We start from the raw sequence: 18,551 nt of genomic DNA on the forward strand, positions 1-18,551 counted from the left end.
GCAGTGCCAGCCCCACCCCTGTGGCAGATCACACTGAGCCGGCAGGCTTCACTCTGGTCCACCCCATGGGTTTTAATAAATAATTTTATAATTTCAAGCATCAAGGTGTCTTATTTACAACAACATATTTCCTTACTATGTTGTAGGGCAGGGGTCAGCAAACTTTTTCAGCCGTGGTCCAGTCCACCGTCCCTCAGACCATGTGGTAGGCTGGACTATATATATATATTTTTTTGGGGGGGGATGAACGAATTCCTATGCCCCACACATAACCCAGAGACGCATTATAAATAAAATGACACATTCTACTCATGTAAAAACACACTGATTCCTGTACTGTCTGCAGGCTGGATTGAGAAGGCGATTGGGCCACATCTAGCCCACGGGCCTTAGGTTGACTACCCCATTGTAGGGCATAGGTAGAAATATAGATACATAAAAGAAGGCAAGTCTGTCGCTGCATCTTTCTGTTTGTTCACTTATGGAAGGCAGATTTCTAAGGAAGCACTGTGGGGGTTTTTTTTTCTGAAAAGGGGACGGTAGGCCTCTGCACTAGTGCATGCTTCAGTGGCGGCAGCTATTGATACAACACACTTGCACATACCCCTTTTCATATACTTGTAAGTACCAGCAAGAGCCTGTACAGCAAACACACAAACCCGGGAAAGCTCAGCCAGTAGAGCATGAGACTGTTAATCTCAAGGTTGTGGGTTCAAGTCCCATGTTAGGCAAAAAGATTCCTGCATAGCAGGGGGTTAGATTAGATGACACTTGTGGTCTCTTCCAACATACAATTTTATGATTCTGTGAGATGCAATAGAGAAGCTGAGGCTCCAATACTTTGGCCACCTCATGAGAAGAGAAGACTCCCTGGAAAAGACCCTGATGTTGGGAAGGATGGAGGGCACAAGGAGAAGGGGACGACAGAGGACGAGATGGTGGGACAGTGTTCTTGAAGCTACCAGCATGAGTTTGACCTAACTGCTGGAGGTGGAAGACAGGAGTGCCTGGCGTGCTCTGGTCCATGGGGTCACAAAGAGTCGGAAACGACTAAACGACTAAACAACAACAACAACATGAGATGCAATCCATTACCTTTGGAAGCAGACACGTCCAAAGCATATTCGCACACAAATATATGTGCACACCACCTTATATCCTCATGTTGAAAGATGCAGACAGACACATGATACGCATTTTCACCCAGCCCGCTCTGCTCTTATGAAACAGAATCTGCGAAATCTCTGACTGGGCTGAGGAAGTGCTGCTAGGTGGCACTGTGAGACCGAGAGAGAGGCCTCGGTGCCAGCTCCCATTTTTGCTTCTGGTGAGTCTTGGCCGTGGCTGCTCTGATTTGCAAGAGATTTCATTATGGCGCAATGGTGAGCTTAGAGTGGTTTCTGGCCTCGCCCAAGAGTTTATGCAGAGCTAGGAACAAAGTATATTTGCTGGCTCTGAGAAACTGCTGCCTTCTGTACCAGTTGAGAAGCTATTCCATCCAAAAGGATTCTTTGAAGCAGGGCTTTCACCCAATGAAAGAAAGATTACAGAGCAAGCCAGTGCTCCACCATCCACCAGGGACCCCGCTACTAATGCTAGTGTGGCTTCCGTAAGGTTTATCAGATCCTGTGTACTCCCAGCGGAGGAGCAGAGGGCAACAAACAGCAAGGCACAGAGCAACAGCAACAACCAGTCCCCTGGGGTCCATGGCAACCGAGCTGGCACACACCATCACAAAGGGGTTAAATTCACAACCTCTCCCCTGCAAAAAAGCATCTAGGAATCGAAGAAGCCAACCCAGTCATGGCACTGGGTAAATGGCAACATGGTATTGCCCTTCCTCTATACACACACAAGGTGTAACTCCAGGTAGGAATAGGGGGAGAATTTTGTTTCAGTACACATTTAATGCCAAATTCGCACTTTGCAAAACTATATGTGAACTGAAACACTGCCATCCTTCAAAAGCCACACATATCTGAATTTTGCGATGCAGTTTTTCAACAAAGTAATGTTTACAAAAACGTGTGTGTTAGGAGGTGTGTATAAAAGTGAAGATAATAGCAAAAATAACATAGAAAAGTGCATTATATTGGGGGAAGTTGCTTGCAAAAATGTGCACATTTGTCAAAACGGCATACAAAAATGTGTTTGTTAGAAGGAGTTTGCACTGAAATGCTGATGAATTTTCATAAGGTTTTTGTTTTTTAAAACCAGAACCTGCTGCTGTCAGAGAAACTATAGAATGAAAATTGAAGTGTGTGAGTGAATGGCTAATTTCAATACTGTATCAGGCAAAACTGCATTCTGTGAACCGCCCTGAGACCCCCAGGTATAAGGCGGTATATAAATTCACTTAGTAATAATAATAATAATAATAATAATAATAATAATAACATGGAGAACTGAAAGTAAGACAGGAAAAATGAGAAACTGAGCATACCCCAAATGACAGATCCTTCCATCCCTAAGGTACACAGGAAGAATGCCTCAGGGGCTCAGGTGTGGCAGCCTTTGTGATGGTGGCAGTCAGAGCAGGGGAACGGAACAGTCCCAGGGCTCCCCATTTGAATCCCCCTGAGATCCCTCACACACAGGCTTCACAAAATCACTGCAGCCACAGAGCTCACAGGCAAAGCAGGCCATCCAACAAGTTCTGTGACTGACTTAGCAGAAAGCACTTATAGGAAAATGTGGGCTTCTGAGGAACAAGGATTCGTGTCTCCTTGGGGAGCAAATGTTAGTATCAGAGAGCAGAGCTTTAGTCAAGGAGGGAGAAGGAGAAATCAGGAAATGTATCCAGAGAGGCCTTTATCAGTGCTGTTATTGAAGACTGTTTTCAGTCAGAATGCATTAAGGAAAATTATTTGGAGTTGGTTCCCCCCCCTATATTTTTCCACATTAAGAATAATTTTTAGGAGCTTGGAGTTTACTTCTGGGTTTTGTTTGGCTTTTGTTTTCTCTCATCTGCTCATAAGAACATAGGAACTGAGTTTGGTTTGCTGCATTTCTGAACTTGTCCCCAAATTGCAAATGTCGGTTGGGTACATTGGTACGTGTGAATGCATGTACACATGGAAACAAGGACACACAGTAACACCATGCAGAGCTGAAATGATTTTTTTCAAATTATCTAGGGGTGTTTACAGCCTTGCACCCCGGCATAATTGGGCCAGAAAAAGGTCTGACTGCAAGCATAACAGAGCTGGACTACTACTGAATTTCTGTCAGAGTGTGTAAATCAATAGTGACAGCTAAGTATAAAGATTTTTAAAATGAAGCATTGCGCTGGAAAACATGGATTCATAGGATGCTTCTAGCTCCCAGACACTGAGGGTTCATGGCAGTGGGCTGAGATCCCAAAATAAGGATGAGCTCTGTGTGGTGAGGAAGGGGAGGTCATGGAGTCGAGCTTGTGGACAAAAAGACCGTAGCTAGAAGAACAAAGTAGTTAAAGGGCAGATGAGTGACTTGCTTCACAACCCCACAGACAGCCTGACCTAATCATATGCAGACACTGGCCCCATCCTTTCCCCATTGCATTTTCTACCAATGTTACTATGCACGCAAGCACAAGACAAATAGGGCAGGGGATGCACTCATTTTTACAGTGCAGCTGTGCTTGTCCGAACTGAGAAACCTCCCTCCATGCCCCCCACTGCTCCACAGCACTCCCTCCCCCACCCCCCTCTGTGTGATCTGCAGCTTGCTGGTTCCTGGTCCAGAGCCATCTCTGTGCAGCACGCAGCATCTCTTGCTGGGAGCTAGCTGTGATTTTGCAAGGAAGCACTTGCAAATATCCTACTGCTCAGAGAGAACGCGCTATCTTGAGCTTTGCTGCCAGGGAAGGCAAACAGGCTCCAGGCTTGTGGCAAGCAGGTGCCCTAGACTCACCCAACCCTCTCCTCTCCACAACACGTAGCAAGGAAGGCAGGCTGAGATGGGCTGACGTCTCTCTCGGTCAGAACAGACCATCGTTTGGTTCACACATCATGGCAAATGGTGGCTCGCTCGCCATTTGTGCTCAGGCCTTTGGTTTGCATGTTTCCCCTCCCTCTCACCTACATGCCTGTTTCATTTTCCTCTCTCACTTTGTCTGCAGTAACCACAGATTGCTGTGGCATCTGAACCAGGCAAACTGGAATTGGAAACTACCGCCCAGACTGGGCTCCAACAACATTTGAGGGGGGCTACAGTTCATCTACCTCTGTTGTAAACATCTGGGAAGCTGTGCATATGAAATACAGAATATGAATCGCCACAAAGTGCTTTTGAAATGTTAAGTCAGTAATATCGTTCTGACCTGTGCCCACTGAAGCCTGACAGAGATGACAGAAGTCCCATCTAATGGGCCCCCGTTAATCACCCATCTGGCCTTGGAGACAGGCACGCAGTCAGCTAAATGGGTGCTACATGGCCTAGGAACAAACAAATGGCATTTCTGCTTTTCAAGCCCTCTGACTAAATTGCCATTTAACTCCTCAGATCTTCTCCTTTCTCCAGCCTTACCCCTAGCCAATGCCTCCTGCTGATGGAGCTCAATTTCTCCCTTTGCCTCTGGTTTTCCTTTTCTTTCTGTGTCACCCACCCCCCATTTCCCTCTCTCTGGACCCCCTCTATGTCCCTTTTGTCCTTGCCTCACCTCTGGCCTTGCTCCTGTTCCACAGAATGGCATTGGAAGGAGGTGTGCCCAGAGAGATTCTGGAGCAAAACACCCTAGGAGCCACAAAGGTCATGCATGATGTGTGAGACATCCATGCAGTCAGGCTCTCCCGTGCCTGGGGGTGTCTGTCTGCTTAGCCCTGCGGGGGTTAAATAGGAACCCCACATAGCTGCTTTGAAGTGCAGCCCTGGGAGAAGAAGCTTAGCTCCCACCATCACTTTCCCTTTCTCTCCCCCCACATAGATCCCTCTCCCCTGAAGCCACTTTTGGCCCCACCCAGCTCCTAGCGGGGTTTTTTTGGGGGGTGGGGGCGTCGGCAGGATACAGATCATGGGAAGGGCACAGGAGGAAAGAATTAAGCACTCTCTCCCACAGCAATATCTTCAAAGCAGCCATATGGTGCTGCTAATTAGTTAAAAACAAAACAAAACACCCTCACCGGTGGGAGATCCTAATCATGGGTCTCCAGCGCCACATCTAGTTTGGTCCTTTGTCAAAAGCAGGGAAATGCAGCAAAATGAGATGGTGGGGAGCCCTGAACTAATAAAAGGGTCTGGACTATGCAGACTGCAGGTGGGGTACCACATATTTGGTTGCTCCCCTGCAGTGCACAGGAGAATGAGAATCCTTCCTAGTGGTGTGCTAGTTTCCTATTTGCAGGATTATTATTTCTTTTCTGAGAAAGCTTTGGAAAGGACGTTTCCCTCTCCCCACCTGCAGCTTTTAGTGGTACAGCCCACTCTTCCACTTTAGCATTCTGCCACCTCCTTGTGCTGCTTGGGGAGCTCAGGCCTGGCTCCCCTCTCATCTGTGCAACCCACACCTGGCCTTTCTTTGCCTCCATACTCCTCCTTTTGCTCTGCTCTGCCCCTCCCTCTCCCCCTGCACCCTAAGTGCGCAACAGCCCCAAGGTCTCACCCCCCCCCCATGTTACTGACTGCAAGAAGGAAGGTGTGGCTGCTGCTCCCACAACACAGCTCTGGCATCTCCTATAAAGCAGGAAGAAATTGGTTTGCCTAGCTGGAAGGCTAGCCAAGAGCCTGAAAAGGAGACGGTTTGTGTTATGTACTGAGTTGAATAGGATCCAAAAGTCTGATTGGTCCACAGGAGCCACCCAATCCAGCTCCAGATGGAAGGGAATCTGCAACCTGATTGGCCTACAGGAGAATCCCGGAATTAGCCAATCACGTGGGGCCCATTGTGTAAATAATGTATATAAGGCAGACATTCTGGGGGAACTTCCATTCCTCCTCACCACTATGAGCTGAATAAAGAGCATGAAACCCACTCTCGACCCTGAGTATATTTCAGTTTGAAACTGGCAATTTTGAGCTGGCTTGCGGGCAGGGCCGGCCCTCCCATGAGGCAAGGTGAGGCCGTGGCCACAGGTGGCAGGCTCCACAGGGGCAGCAGATTCGGCCACCAAGGGAAGCATCACCTGCAACTGCCAGCATGGTGACAGTGTCTGCTGTGGCACACTCCTCGGAGGCCAAACCTGCTGTCTCCCCAGCAGCTCGGAGGCCACACCTGCTGCCTCTACAGCAACCTCTTTGTGAAAAGGAGGCACTGCTGGTCTCTCTCCCCACCCCTGTTCCAGATGTATTTCTTCATTCACCCGTTCTTCCTTCATGGGGAGTGGGGCCACCATTTTGTGGTTTACCTCAGGTGCCAAAATATATTGGGTTGGCCCTGCTTATGGGAGCACCAGGAGGCTTACTAAAGTCTGATGACTAGCAAAGCTGGTGCTTTCTTACACACACACACACACACACACACACACACACAATATTACTGTGTGCCTACAGTCACCCATGCATTGTCAAGCTCAAGGGGGAGATTACTGCAAGGTGCTTTATGTGGGGTTACTTTGATGTTAGCCCAGAAGCTGCAGCTAGTGCAGAACATGGCAGCTGGGTTGCTTGCGGGAGCCAATGGCCGACAGCATGCAACACTGTATTTTCTGGATTCACACTGGCTGCTAATCTGCTACCAGGACAAGTTTCAAAAGGGAAAGTGACACTGCTACTGGGCTGGGTCTCACATACCAATGACCAACTCACTTGAGAGACAGCCTTACCCAGTAGGAGTAAGGAGAGCTTCTCTGTCAAGCCGCAAAGATATCAGAAGCCGGCTCAGAAGTAACTTGGAGCAGGGCTTTTAGTGTGGTGGCCCCTGTTCTGAGGAGCAGTGTTCCTGCTTAGACAGTGCAGTCACCCACTAGCTACACTTTTTGGAAACATATGAAGACATTTCTGTTCTGACAAGCTTTCTCAGGTGGATGGATACGGTGTCTCTGCCACAGGTGTCCACTTTGTATGGTTTTTAATTTTATTTGATGTTATTTTCTGTGCTGTTTTTAACTGTTCTTCAGCTGTTTTTCTTGATTTTTTTTGCATTGCCTTGAGAAGTGTGTGGAAGGGGATTAATTAATTAATTAATTAATTATAGCATATAAGGTATCAATTAGATTCAATTCATTCAGTCAAAAGTGAACCTACACAAGTCACACTTTCAAAAACAATATGTGACCCCAAACACAGTCATCCTTTGAAGCTGACATTTCTCTGAATTTTGCAATGCAGTTCTGCAGCCAGGTAATGTGCACAACAACATAAAACATGGAAAACAACATAAAAACAAAACATATTGTGTTAGGGGAAATTACTTTGCAAAAATGTCTGTATCAGGCAAAATTGCATACAACATGTGCGCGTTAGGAGAAATTCAAGCCGAAATGCTGATGAATTTTCCAAAGGACTTTATCTTTTGGCAAACTGATATAGAAATGTTCTGAATGGAACTGAAGACTTGAAACCTGAAAAACTGAGTGGTGTAACTGACAGATTCACACGCCCCTGTGTTCAGGTAAATAAACAGTATGCTACAGGAGCTCAGTCTCCAGTGGCCTCTCACTCCCAAGGAAAGTGACACTGCTAAAGGCCGCCTTGCCATGTCATCTTGAGAGACAGCAATAAGGAGAGCTTCAAAAGCAACCAGAGCCAGCCCTCAAACCCTACGTGAAACCCAAGGTGGACCTGGCAAGCACTGCTGTATTCACCCCTTACCACCCTCTCCAGGCTGATTTGACTTCTCTGTGCAGCTACAATTGTGCAATACTGAAAGAGATGGGTGATTCTGCCCTTGTGCACAGTTCCTTGGCTACTTGAAAGAGTTGCGGAGGATAGGTCCATCAGTAACCATTATTACTTTCAAATAAGAGAGGCCTACAATCTGGATAAAAAAATTGGCTTCCAGGTGGAAAAATCAAAATTGGAAACAGAGCTGTTAGATCCCAAAACTAAGACACTTTCAAGAATGTATAACTTGCTGTTAAAATGGAATACTCAGGATGAAACGGTTAAATCAGCTATGATTAAATGGGCACAAGATATCGGTCATAATATTATGTTTGCTGACTGGGAACAGTTGTGGACCACCGGTATGAAATTCACGGCATGTAATGCCTTACGAGAGAATATTATGAAAATGATCTATAGGTGGTACATGACCCCAGTCAGGCTTGCAAAAATATATCATTTGCCCGAGAACAAATGTTGGAAATGTAAAGAGAATGAAGGTACATTCTTTCACCTTTGGTGGACGTGCCCAAAGATCAAGGCTTTCTGGGAGATGATTTATAATGAAATGAAAAAGGTATTTAAGTATACCTTCTTGAAGAAACCAGAGGCCTTTCTCTTGGGCATGGTCGGCCAATTGGTGCCAAAAAAGGATAGAACCTTTTTAATGTATGCAACAACGGCAGCAAGAATACTTATTGCAAAGTATTGGAAGACACAAGATCTACCCACCCTGGAAGAGTGGCAGATGAAGGTGATGGACTATATGGAATTAGCGGAAATGACTGGCAGAATCCGAGACCTGGGAGAAGAGTTGGTGGAAGAAGATTGGAAGAAATTTAAAGATTACTTGCAGAAACACTGTAAAATTAATGAATGTTAAAATGATGTTGAATTGAAAATAAGTGGCATTAGCAACAAAGTTAAAAAGAGTATGCAAAAATGAATTGAAAATGGGTGAAAATATAGAGTTATAATATATTAAGATTCAGAGTTAAGATAAATGTAAGAGGGTAAGGATTTGCTGATTTGAATATTTTAATGGGAATACAAAAAGGGGAGGTGTGAGGAAGTCAAAGAAATAAGCTAATGAGTTTAAAGTTATAAAAAATGGATTTGTTTTTAATTTTCTTTTTTCTATTTTTCTATTTTTCTTGTTTTTTTGTACCCTGTATTTTTGTTTGAGAGTTTTTTTCCTTTTTATTTGTTTTATTATGTATTTTTGTATTTATGACTTTGTAAAATCTTAATAAATATTCTTAAAAAAAAATCAGTAACTATTATTACTAAAAGGAGACTCCATGGTCAGAGGCAGTATACCCCTAAGCACTAGGGCCACCCAATGAATCCGAAGGTGGGAAGATACAGGCTAAACAAAAGGAAGTACCTTTTTAAACATCACATAGTGGAATCTGAGACTGCAGAATGTAGTGATGGCCGCCAACTTGCATGGCTTTAAAGGGATTTGGAGAAACAGAAGGACGATACAGCTAGGATTGCTCTGTATGCCACCTCAATTATCAGAGACAATACAGGGAACAGGAGTAGTGGGAATGCTGTTTATGGACTTTCCAGAGCCAGTGTGGTGTAGTGGTTAAGAGCAGTGGACTTGTAATCTGGTGAACCGGGTTCGCGTCCCCGCTCCTCCACATGCAGCTGCTGGGTGACCTTGGGCCAGTCACACTTCTCTGAAGTCTCTCAGCCTCACTCACCTCACAGAGTGTTTGTTGTGGGGGAGGAAGGGAAAGGAGAACGTTAGCCCCTTTGAGACTCCTTAGGGTAGTGATATCAAATCCAAACTCTCCTCCTCCTCCTGCTCCTCCTTCATCTAGTTGACCATGTGAAGAAGCCATGCTGGACTATCCAGAAGGGCTCTTATATTTGTATGATGATTTGAGTTACAAGAAAAATGTTTCTGACTAAACATATGGAAGAACCTTCTGACGGTAAGAGTTGGTGAATGATCTGCTTCAGAAGGTTCTGGACTCCCCTCCATTGGAGGTTTTTTAAGCAGAGGTTGGATGGCCATCTGTCATGGCTGCTTTAGTTGAGATTTCTGCATTGCAAGGGGTTGAACTAGGTCGCCCTCAGAGTCCCTTCCAACTCTGCAATTATATGATTCTATAACTGGTAACCTTTTTGCCATGCATTTCAGGGTTAATCAGGTATTACCATGTCCTGCTATGTGCTGGGCTCATTTTTGTTCTACAGTACAAGTGCACAGATAATTTTTTCAACATATTAATGAGCAAACGATGGGATTGCTGTGATTGCACAGTGGAAGGGACTAATTAAGAGGGCCAATTCTGGGCAGGAGGGAACAAGAAATGAATAATTAAAGGGTCTATTTCAGTCATGCTGGTGACTGGAGAAGGAAGAACACACCAAACATGGAGCTCTTTCCTGACTGAAGGCTATGGTTCTGTGAAGACTTTCTACAGCCAAATGGGACTTACTCCTGGGTAAACATACTTGTGATATTTCCTGCAAGCATGAGTATGATGGGACTGATGTGGAGAACATAGCTCTATATTAAGTGCTCCATGGAATCACAGTAGGCCATTCTGCTGCGGTGATTGTAAAATGTGCTGCTTATATTCATTCATTCATTCATTCATTCATTCATTCATTCATTCATTCATTCACCCCCCCTTTATTCCTTTTTTATACTGCATAAAAATAGCTCTCTCCCTCCTTATGTAAGCTCCACAATAACCCTGTGAGGTAGGTTATGCTGAGAGCCTTGTTGATTTAGTTGTCTCTATACTAATGAACGCAGGTGGGACGCAGGTGGCGCTGTGGGTTAAAGCCTCAAGCGCCTAGGACTTGCCGATCAAAAGGTCGGCGGTTCGAATCCCTGCGGCGGGGTGCGCTCCCGCTGCTCGGTCCCAGCGCCTGCCAACCTAGCAGTTCGAAAGCACCTCTGGGTGCAAGTAGATAAATAGGGACCGCTTACCAGCGGGAAGGTAAACGGCGTTTCCGTGTGCGGCTCTGGCTCGCCAGAGCAGCGATGTCACGCTGGCCACGTGACCCGGAAGTGTCTCCGGACAGCGCTGGCCCCTGGCCTCTTAAGTGAGATGGGCGCACAACCCCAGAGTCTGTCAAGACTGGCCCGTACGGGCAGGGGTACCTTTACCTTTGCCTTTTATACTAATGAACAGAGTATGGGAAACAAGCCGGATGAATTTGAGCTGTTAATACAGGATGGCAAATATCCCCTAAAGGGCATTACCAGAACCTGGTAGGATAAGACTCATGACTGGACTGTAGAAACTGAGGGTTATAACATGTTCAAAAGGAATAGACAAAACAGGAAGAGGGAAGAGTAGCATTATATGTAAAGGCTGTGTACACTTGTGAAGAAATCCATAACCTGGAGCATAGAAAGCAGATTGAAAGTATATGGGTAAAAATTGTAGGAGAAAGGAAATAACCATGACTTTACTGTGGGTGTCTGCTATAGACTGCCAAGCCAGACTGAAGACTTGGGTGATGCTTTTCTACAGCCGATTACCAAATTTAGGGTTGCCATATTAAAAAATAATAATCAGCAAAAACAACACTGCTGACATGGGCTGCCATACATTCAGATATTCCTGGACATTTCCAGACACTGCTAGCGGTTGCAGTATTCCGGATATGTCTGGGAAATTCTGGATGTATGGCAACCCTACGAAATATTCAAAAAGTAGAGATATAGTAGTCATGGGAGACTTAAACTATCCTGATATCTGTTAGAATGTATCTAACAGATATATCTCTGCCTAGAATATAAAGCAGTGACTGGCCCAAGGTCACCCAGTGAGCTTCCTGGCTGAGTGGGGGGCTTGAACCTTGGTCTTCCAGGTCCTAGTCTGACATGAAGGAGACTTGCGGAATCACCCTGTTAAATACAAACAGGTTCATCATTGGTGGGGCATTTGCCTTTAATTTCTGAGGCTCACAGATCCTCATCAGGTTGACCCTGCCCAAGTATGTGAGGACAAATCCAGGAGGAGCCACAACTCCACACACTAACTTGGGAAGTCCTGCTTGATCAGCAGCACCCTAACCATGCCATGGCAAGAGAGGACATGCGCTGGTTTTGTCCACCGGAAGGTGAGGCACTGCAGTTATTCAGCTGGACTGCGAGAAATGTAGTTATTTTTCTGTGTTCATCTGGAAGTCAATACTCAAGGAAGGGAGCTTTAATTATGTCTCTGGCCCTCCTAAATCTCTTTATGAGAGGCCTTGACTGCAAATCTCTACATCATTGCAAAGCTATTGGCTGCTGCAGTGTGTGGCAGCACCATAAATTAGAAACAACTGGGCTTTCTCAGACCCCACAGTTCTGCCTGCACGTCTGCCTGCCCACAATACATTGGACCACCCGCTCCTTAAGGGGGTGTGGGTGTGTGGAGGAGAGATTGTCTCTCCTGAGGAGCAGATAAATCAGGGAATAAATGGAGTTGCTGGAAGCATGGGCTAGAGAGAGGTCAGCAGTTTACAGGCTGGGCTTGGGGGAGTGGAGTCACCCGGCACGGAGAGAGGAGATGGCTCTGATGACTATGTGCATCTCTCGCTGGGAACCTTCCTGGGCGCTCAGCAAGTAGAAAGGAAAGGTGCCAGTGTCCGCAAGCAAAGCTATTTGCTTTCTTCTCCTCCATGTCTGTCCACTATGGCAAAAAGCAAACAACCCACCACTCATCAGTTTCTGGCATAGCTCCAGAGGCCCCTTTTGGTAGCACTCCCAGAGCAAGAGAAGCCTGAAGTTGGATGTTTTTTTTAAAAGGGCAGCTCCATCGACACCCAGGCCCAGCCACACTTTTATTTGTCCTGTGATTTCAAGTGCATAGCTGTCATGCGTCCCTTATTTGGCGGGACAGTCCCTTATCCCAGTGCCATGTCCCGCTGCTGTCCCTTATTGATGATGTCCCTTAAATAAGCTACTGAAGGTAATGGGGCCCTTTCTATGTCCAGCTGTCCTTTGTCAACAACAAATTGTTGCTTTTTTGTGTTGAATATATGCTATATGATAATTTATGGACCTAATAGGTATCTAAAGCCATTTGCACGCAACAAAATATGTATTTTATCAAAGTAATTGTTGATCCCTTATTTTGGCTGCTAATCCCTTATTTTTGAGGCTGCTGGTCCCTTATTTTCAAATCTGTAAGTTGACAGCTATTTCAAGTGATTTCAAGTCATTGGTCTGAGAGGGGTTTAGTTTTGGTTTCTTTTTGGTGCTGCCGTTTGCCTGGGAAAACTACTGTTTACTGCTGAATCTGAACCAAGACCAATCTGCAGAAAACCCGACTGGCGTTTGTGCCAATTCAGCAGTAAACAGTCTAACTTTGGGGAAGGGTTTGGGAGGGCAGAGGACTCCCATTAACACGGGAGGTGTGTTGTGTGCTTCTCTCCAATGGATCTCCAGGGGGAAACCATGCTCTATGCTCCAGGGAAGGATGTCCCAGGGATCTCTCCTCTATTGGTGATTTTCCTATGCTGCCTGCTGCACCCTAGACCAAGGAAAGGGCCTTTATGCTGGGGGAGCCTTCTACCATTCTACCATTGCTGGAGCACCAACACTGAGAAGGCCCTTTCTCTGGTAGCTTTCTGGACTTTGAATGGCACAGGAAACTCTGAGAAGATCTTAGTGTACAGACAGGCACATGTGGGGACAGATGATTCTCAAGGTACAGGAAAGCATAGTTCCAGTTCTAGAAAATTGGGTGTAAGTAAGTAGCCCCTAACATGGATAACGAAGCACACCTCCCTCCCTCTCCCTGCTCTGGTCTCTGCAGCTTCCCCAGGTGAGGCTCATGGCTTGATCTGCTTGAACTTTAGAGTGGTGATTTTGGAATAGGCTTTACATAATTTGCTGCAGTGGGTTTCACACTGCTGTGTGCTTGCTGTTGCTGAAGACAAGGAGATTTGCAAGCCAAAAGCAACTGCTACAACATCTGCTGTGTGTGTGATAAGGACAATAAAGTATCCATGTTTGAACTTGAGTTTTGCTTGTCAAAATCTTTCTTCCATTGATGTCTAAAGATTCCCAACTGCGGTCCAGAGAGAAATTTGGATTTCTAGCACTCTGGCAATTAACCTGGGATTTTTGAGTGCTCATATCAAACACTAAAAAAAAAGCCTCTCAAGGCTTTGGTAGTGATCAGTTGGGACACCCAAAAGTCTTAATTTATCTTTAGGCAAATAACACCTCTAGTTCAGTCTCTGGGTATGATCTCTCACTAGAATTGGCCGGGAGGCACATGTGAGAGAGTGTGACTCCAGAACCAATCAGAAGGAGTGCTGCATAAGCCAATTGCCTGGCTCTCTGAGGTTGCCTTTTGGATTACCCAATCTTTGACAATTTCAGCATCCTCCAACATGTGATTTGCCAGGTTATCACTACCTGCTTGCTATTCTTCCAGAAGCCATTTCTCTATCCAGGCACCATCACCCTCCCCTTCCAGCTATATAGTTGTTATGAGTTGATGGGGGGAGGAAGAAGGCTGTACCATGACTCTTCTAGCCCCTGGATCCAGCAAGTGTTGGAATATAAGCCAGGCTGGCTTTCTGGTGAGGTGATAACTTGGGTGATAGGCCATTCAGGGAACAAAGGAAGGGGCAAATGGGTGGGGCCCCCTCCCTTAACTCACAGGTAATTCAAAGGACTAAACAAAATAAAAAAAATTTCCTTCCAGTAGCACCTTAAAGACCAACTAAGTTAGTTCTTGGTATGAGCTTTCATGTGCATGCACACTTCTTCAGATACCTGAATCTGAAGTATCTGAAGTATATCTGAAGTATCTGAAGTATATCTGAAGTATCTGAAGAAGTGTGCATGCACACGAAAGCTCATACCAAGAACTAACTTAGTTGGTCTTTAAGGTGCTACTGGAAGGAAATTTTTTTTATTTTGTTTTGACTATGGCAGACCAACACGGCTACCTATCTGTAACTCAAAGGACTAAGACAGTATTGAGTAAGGAGAGCTAGAAGCGGGAAAGCCAGAGAGCCAGAGTGATGTTCGATTTCTGTTTGAATTCAAGGCTTCATCTATGAGGGAAGCAAAGCTCTCTTGGGGTGGATAAGTTAATGCTGTCAACCCCTCCATAGTAGGCTCAGGATGTAGATATGTAGATAAGCCATATATCATAAATACGCCACAGTCTCCACTGTCCCCAATTCCAAGGGGAACGCAAACCCTGGGTATGTGCCTGGAACTCCTGCTTGGAGGTTGGGATGGTGTGTGTCCATTATGCCTGCAGTGTGAGGGAGGCTGGCATCTGCCCTTGCGGAAGCTCAGAGGGGCTGAGAGCAGACCCTGAGCCCTGCCGGGATGTGGTAGTGGACAGGTCATTCGTGGAGAAGCCTACCTGGAAGATGGCTGAGATGAGCTACAGAGAGAGTGAATCGGAAAGCAAGCAAAATGTTTGTTGATTTGCTCCCTGCAGCTTAAAAAAGGTACAGGAGCCCAGCAGAACGAGTGGCATGGCACGGAGGACACGGTCATGGAGCTTTTGGTAATGCAGGAAGACAGTCTGAGCAGCACAAACCACCACTGCACAGGGAGTGCCATAGCAACTTCCCACACAGTTGTCTCCGTTGCTCTATGTTCTCCTCCAACAGGGGAAAGGAGTCTGAGGGGAGGACACTAGGAGAGCCCTTCTCTCACATGCGCTCTCATAGTCACTTGTGCTCACATACCTATCAAGCAACAACATTCGGGGCTTGTCTCTTGCAGCTGCTGACCATTGCTTATTCCAGGGGTCAGCAACCTTTTTCAGCCGTGGGCCGGTCCACCGTCCCTCAGACCATGTGGGGGGCTGGACTATTTTTTGGGGGGGGAGGGGAAATGAACAAATTCCTATGCCCCACAAATAACCCAGAGATGCATTTGAAATAAAAGGACACATTCTACTCATGTAAAAACATGCTGATTCCCGGACCGTCCGCAGGCTGGATTGAGAAGGTGATTGGGCCCCAGGCCCCGGGCCTTAGGTTGCCTACCCCTGGTGTTCTCTCCCCCCACCCCCTGCACATCTGCACTAGCTTCTCAGCAGGGGAACCCCAGTCCCAGTGCAGCACAAACCACAAGATTAGCAGCCGTGATGAGTGCGATCCCTGCTGTTCCCCTGCGGGGCTGCCAGCCTTCCTTTGCCAATGTGCAAGTGCTGGGCAGATAGTTATGTACTGCCTGGTGAAGCCATCCTGAGACTGGGGGGGGGGAGTGCACCTGACCCTCTGCTGTGTGTCCTGCAGGAAAGGCACATGAGACCTGATGGGACATGTCGCACACTCTTCATTCACCTCCGCCTTCCAGAAGCCACTCCATCTGATGCTACTCAGTGCAAGTTTTCACTTTGCAACTGCTGTTGCTTCTTTGCTGATAGGGCCTATCAGATAAGGATCCCTGCCTTTCCCCACAGGTTTTGACTCACGGAAGCTGGCGCTAAGATGGGATTGTGACTGGGGGGTCAGGTACTTCTCTGATACCAGGGCTCAGGACCTGCAGCTTCTTCTCCTCTGGATATTTGAGGGGCAGCAGGGGCAAGGGCGGCTGTCCTCTAACCCAAGGTTCCCCAAACTTGGGTTTCCAGCTGCTACAGCTCCCATTATCCCTGACCACTGGTCTCAGGAGTGCAAGCCTAGCCCCACGACTGTGGGTGCCTGGGGCCATGGGTGCCATGCACTGTGCATGGCCCTGGCCCTGAAATTTGTGGGTGGCTGGCCCCTTCATGGGGAATTTTGTGGGTGCTCAGGCACCCAGGGCCTCAGGGAGTTGGCACCTATGACTGGTCTTGCTAGCTAGGGATGATGGGAGTTGTAGTCCAACCACAGCTGGAGACCTAAGTTTGGGAAACTCTGCTCTAACCAGTGCACAGTCTCCTGCTTATTGCTTGCATGCTGAACCAACAACCACCTGCAACTGACCCATGGGCACGGAGAACAAGTTCTTCTGGGGCAATTGGCAATCAAGCAAGGAGCTGCTAAGGAGCTAGCCTAGAGGGGTACCTGATGCCTGGGAGCCAGACCATTGGCTTATGCTGTACTCCTTCCAATGGACTCTTGGCATAGGATCCTCTCAGGCTTGCCTAACTCTGCCCAACCACTGCTAGTGAGAGATAACATCCAAGGTCTGAACCCTGGATCTTCTGCTTGTGAAACATGTGCTGTTCCACAGGCTTAGGGTTCCTCATATGACCTTCTCAGACCCTCCAGGTGTCCCTATTTTCCAGGGATATCCCTGATTTAGAGAATCATTCCATTTTCTAATTTGATCCTGGAAAGTCACACTTTTCCTTAAAGGTAAAGGTAAAGGTACCCCTGCCCGTACGGGCCAGTCTTGACAGACTCTGGGGTTGTGCGCCCATCTCACTTAAGAGGCCAGGGGCCAGCGCTGTCCGGAGACACTTCCGGGTCACGTGGCCAGCGTGACATCGCTGCTCTGGCGAGCCAGAGCCGCACACGGAAACGCCGTTTACCTTCCCGCTGGTAAGCGGTCCCTATTTATCTACTTGCACCCAGAGGTGCTTTCGAACTGCTAGGTTGGCAGGCGCTGGGACCGAGCAGCGGGAGCGCACCCCCCTGCAGGGATTCGAACCGCCAACCTTTCGATCGGCAAGCCCTAGGCGCTGAGGCTTTAACCCACAGCGCCACCTGCGTCCCAAACTTTTCCTTAGGATGTCCCTATTTTCATTAGAGAAATCTTGAGCTCTCTTGCTGCTTGCCGTAGTGCCATCCTTTCCCTGCCTGCCAAAAGGGTCCTTCATTCCCCCAAATGGGTTTTGCTCCCAATTGTCGGGGTGTGTGTGTGTGTGTGTATGTGTATGTGTATGTCTTGAAAGCTTGTCCTAGTGAGACATTTTAGCGGTTGTTCTGCAGGTTTCCTCCCCAAATTGCTATTTGGACTTCCTGTCCCTTCCTCCTTCCCTGGGTGGCTAGTAGCAGACTGTGGTGGCTGCAGGCACACCATATATTTAAAGCACACCGCCCTTCCTAAATTCTGCAAACTGTACTTAGTTAAGGGTTCTGGGAGCTGTAGTTCTTTGAGGGGTAAACCACAGTTCCCAGGATTCTCGGGAAGGTGTGTGCTTTAAATATACGGTATGTGCACAGCCCTTGTGTGAGTGGCCTGAGGTGATTTAAACCTCTGTGTATAGATGGTTAGGAGCATTTGCTTGCAGCGTTTTGGGTGCCTTTGCTGCAGTAGCACATGCAGAGGAACGTGCTGAGGTGTCCCCACGCCTGGCGGGTTGTGCCTTAAGTGCATGCAAAGTGATGCTACAGAGGCATCTCCCTGTCACCATGTGTGGATTCACTTAATCCCTACATGGCAACAATGGGCGGGCCATCAGCTGGCTGTGCTCTGATTGGTGTGTGCAGATGGTGTTGCCATGGTCACCGTGGCTGTCAGAGTTGCTAGGTTCTCTGTAATTTGTGCCGCTTCCCTGATGCCCTTCCTCTTTCGGATCCCTGGGAGTGCAAAGGATCCTAACTCAGCTTAACGGATGCTACACTGGGGGAACTGCTCATTCATGTGCCTTGGATGATAACACCATCATCATTTACATGGAAGTGCACTAAAGTCAAGACACATTAAACACAAGGCACAGACAATTTAAACACAAGGTGTTAGCAATTTAACCTGCAGAGTTCCTGGGGAGAAAGCTGAACCCCAAAGAGCAACAAATCTAACAGCTAACACCACATCATTTTAACCAGGTGTCCCCCAAAATCAGGTACCGGGGCTTTAAAAATAGGGCGGGGGGCACTCATAAACAGGGACAGTTAAGAGGGCATTGTTTGCAACTTTATGAAAACGAGGT

The 18,551-nt window shown here is 47.0% G+C and overlaps 2 protein-coding genes across 3 annotated transcripts in view; one reads left to right on the forward strand and one right to left on the reverse strand.

Moving 5' to 3' along the window:
- Positions 1 to 18,551, forward strand: part of LOC307220043 (protein diaphanous homolog 1-like) — a 509,109-nt gene that overhangs the window by 102,529 nt on the left and 388,029 nt on the right. The gene's annotated exons all lie outside the window — the stretch shown is intronic.
- The window catches only part of LOC307220009 (START domain-containing protein 10-like), a 310,423-nt gene that overhangs the window by 29,692 nt on the left and 262,180 nt on the right, over positions 1 to 18,551 (reverse strand). The window contains exon 1 of one of the 2 annotated variants that reach the window (XM_079983649.1): positions 4,304 to 4,359. The exons of the other annotated variant lie outside the window; for it this stretch is intronic. Within the exon in view, the coding sequence (XP_079839775.1) occupies positions 4,304 to 4,344 (41 nt within the window). The 5' untranslated portion in view covers positions 4,345 to 4,359. Of the gene's footprint in view, positions 1 to 4,303; positions 4,360 to 18,551 lie in introns of those variants that run through there. 2 annotated transcript variants of the gene reach the window in all.

Source organism: Podarcis cretensis (assembly GCF_951804945.1).
Source record: "Podarcis cretensis genome assembly, chromosome: 7".
NCBI classification, from domain to species: domain Eukaryota; kingdom Metazoa; phylum Chordata; class Lepidosauria; order Squamata; family Lacertidae; genus Podarcis; species Podarcis cretensis.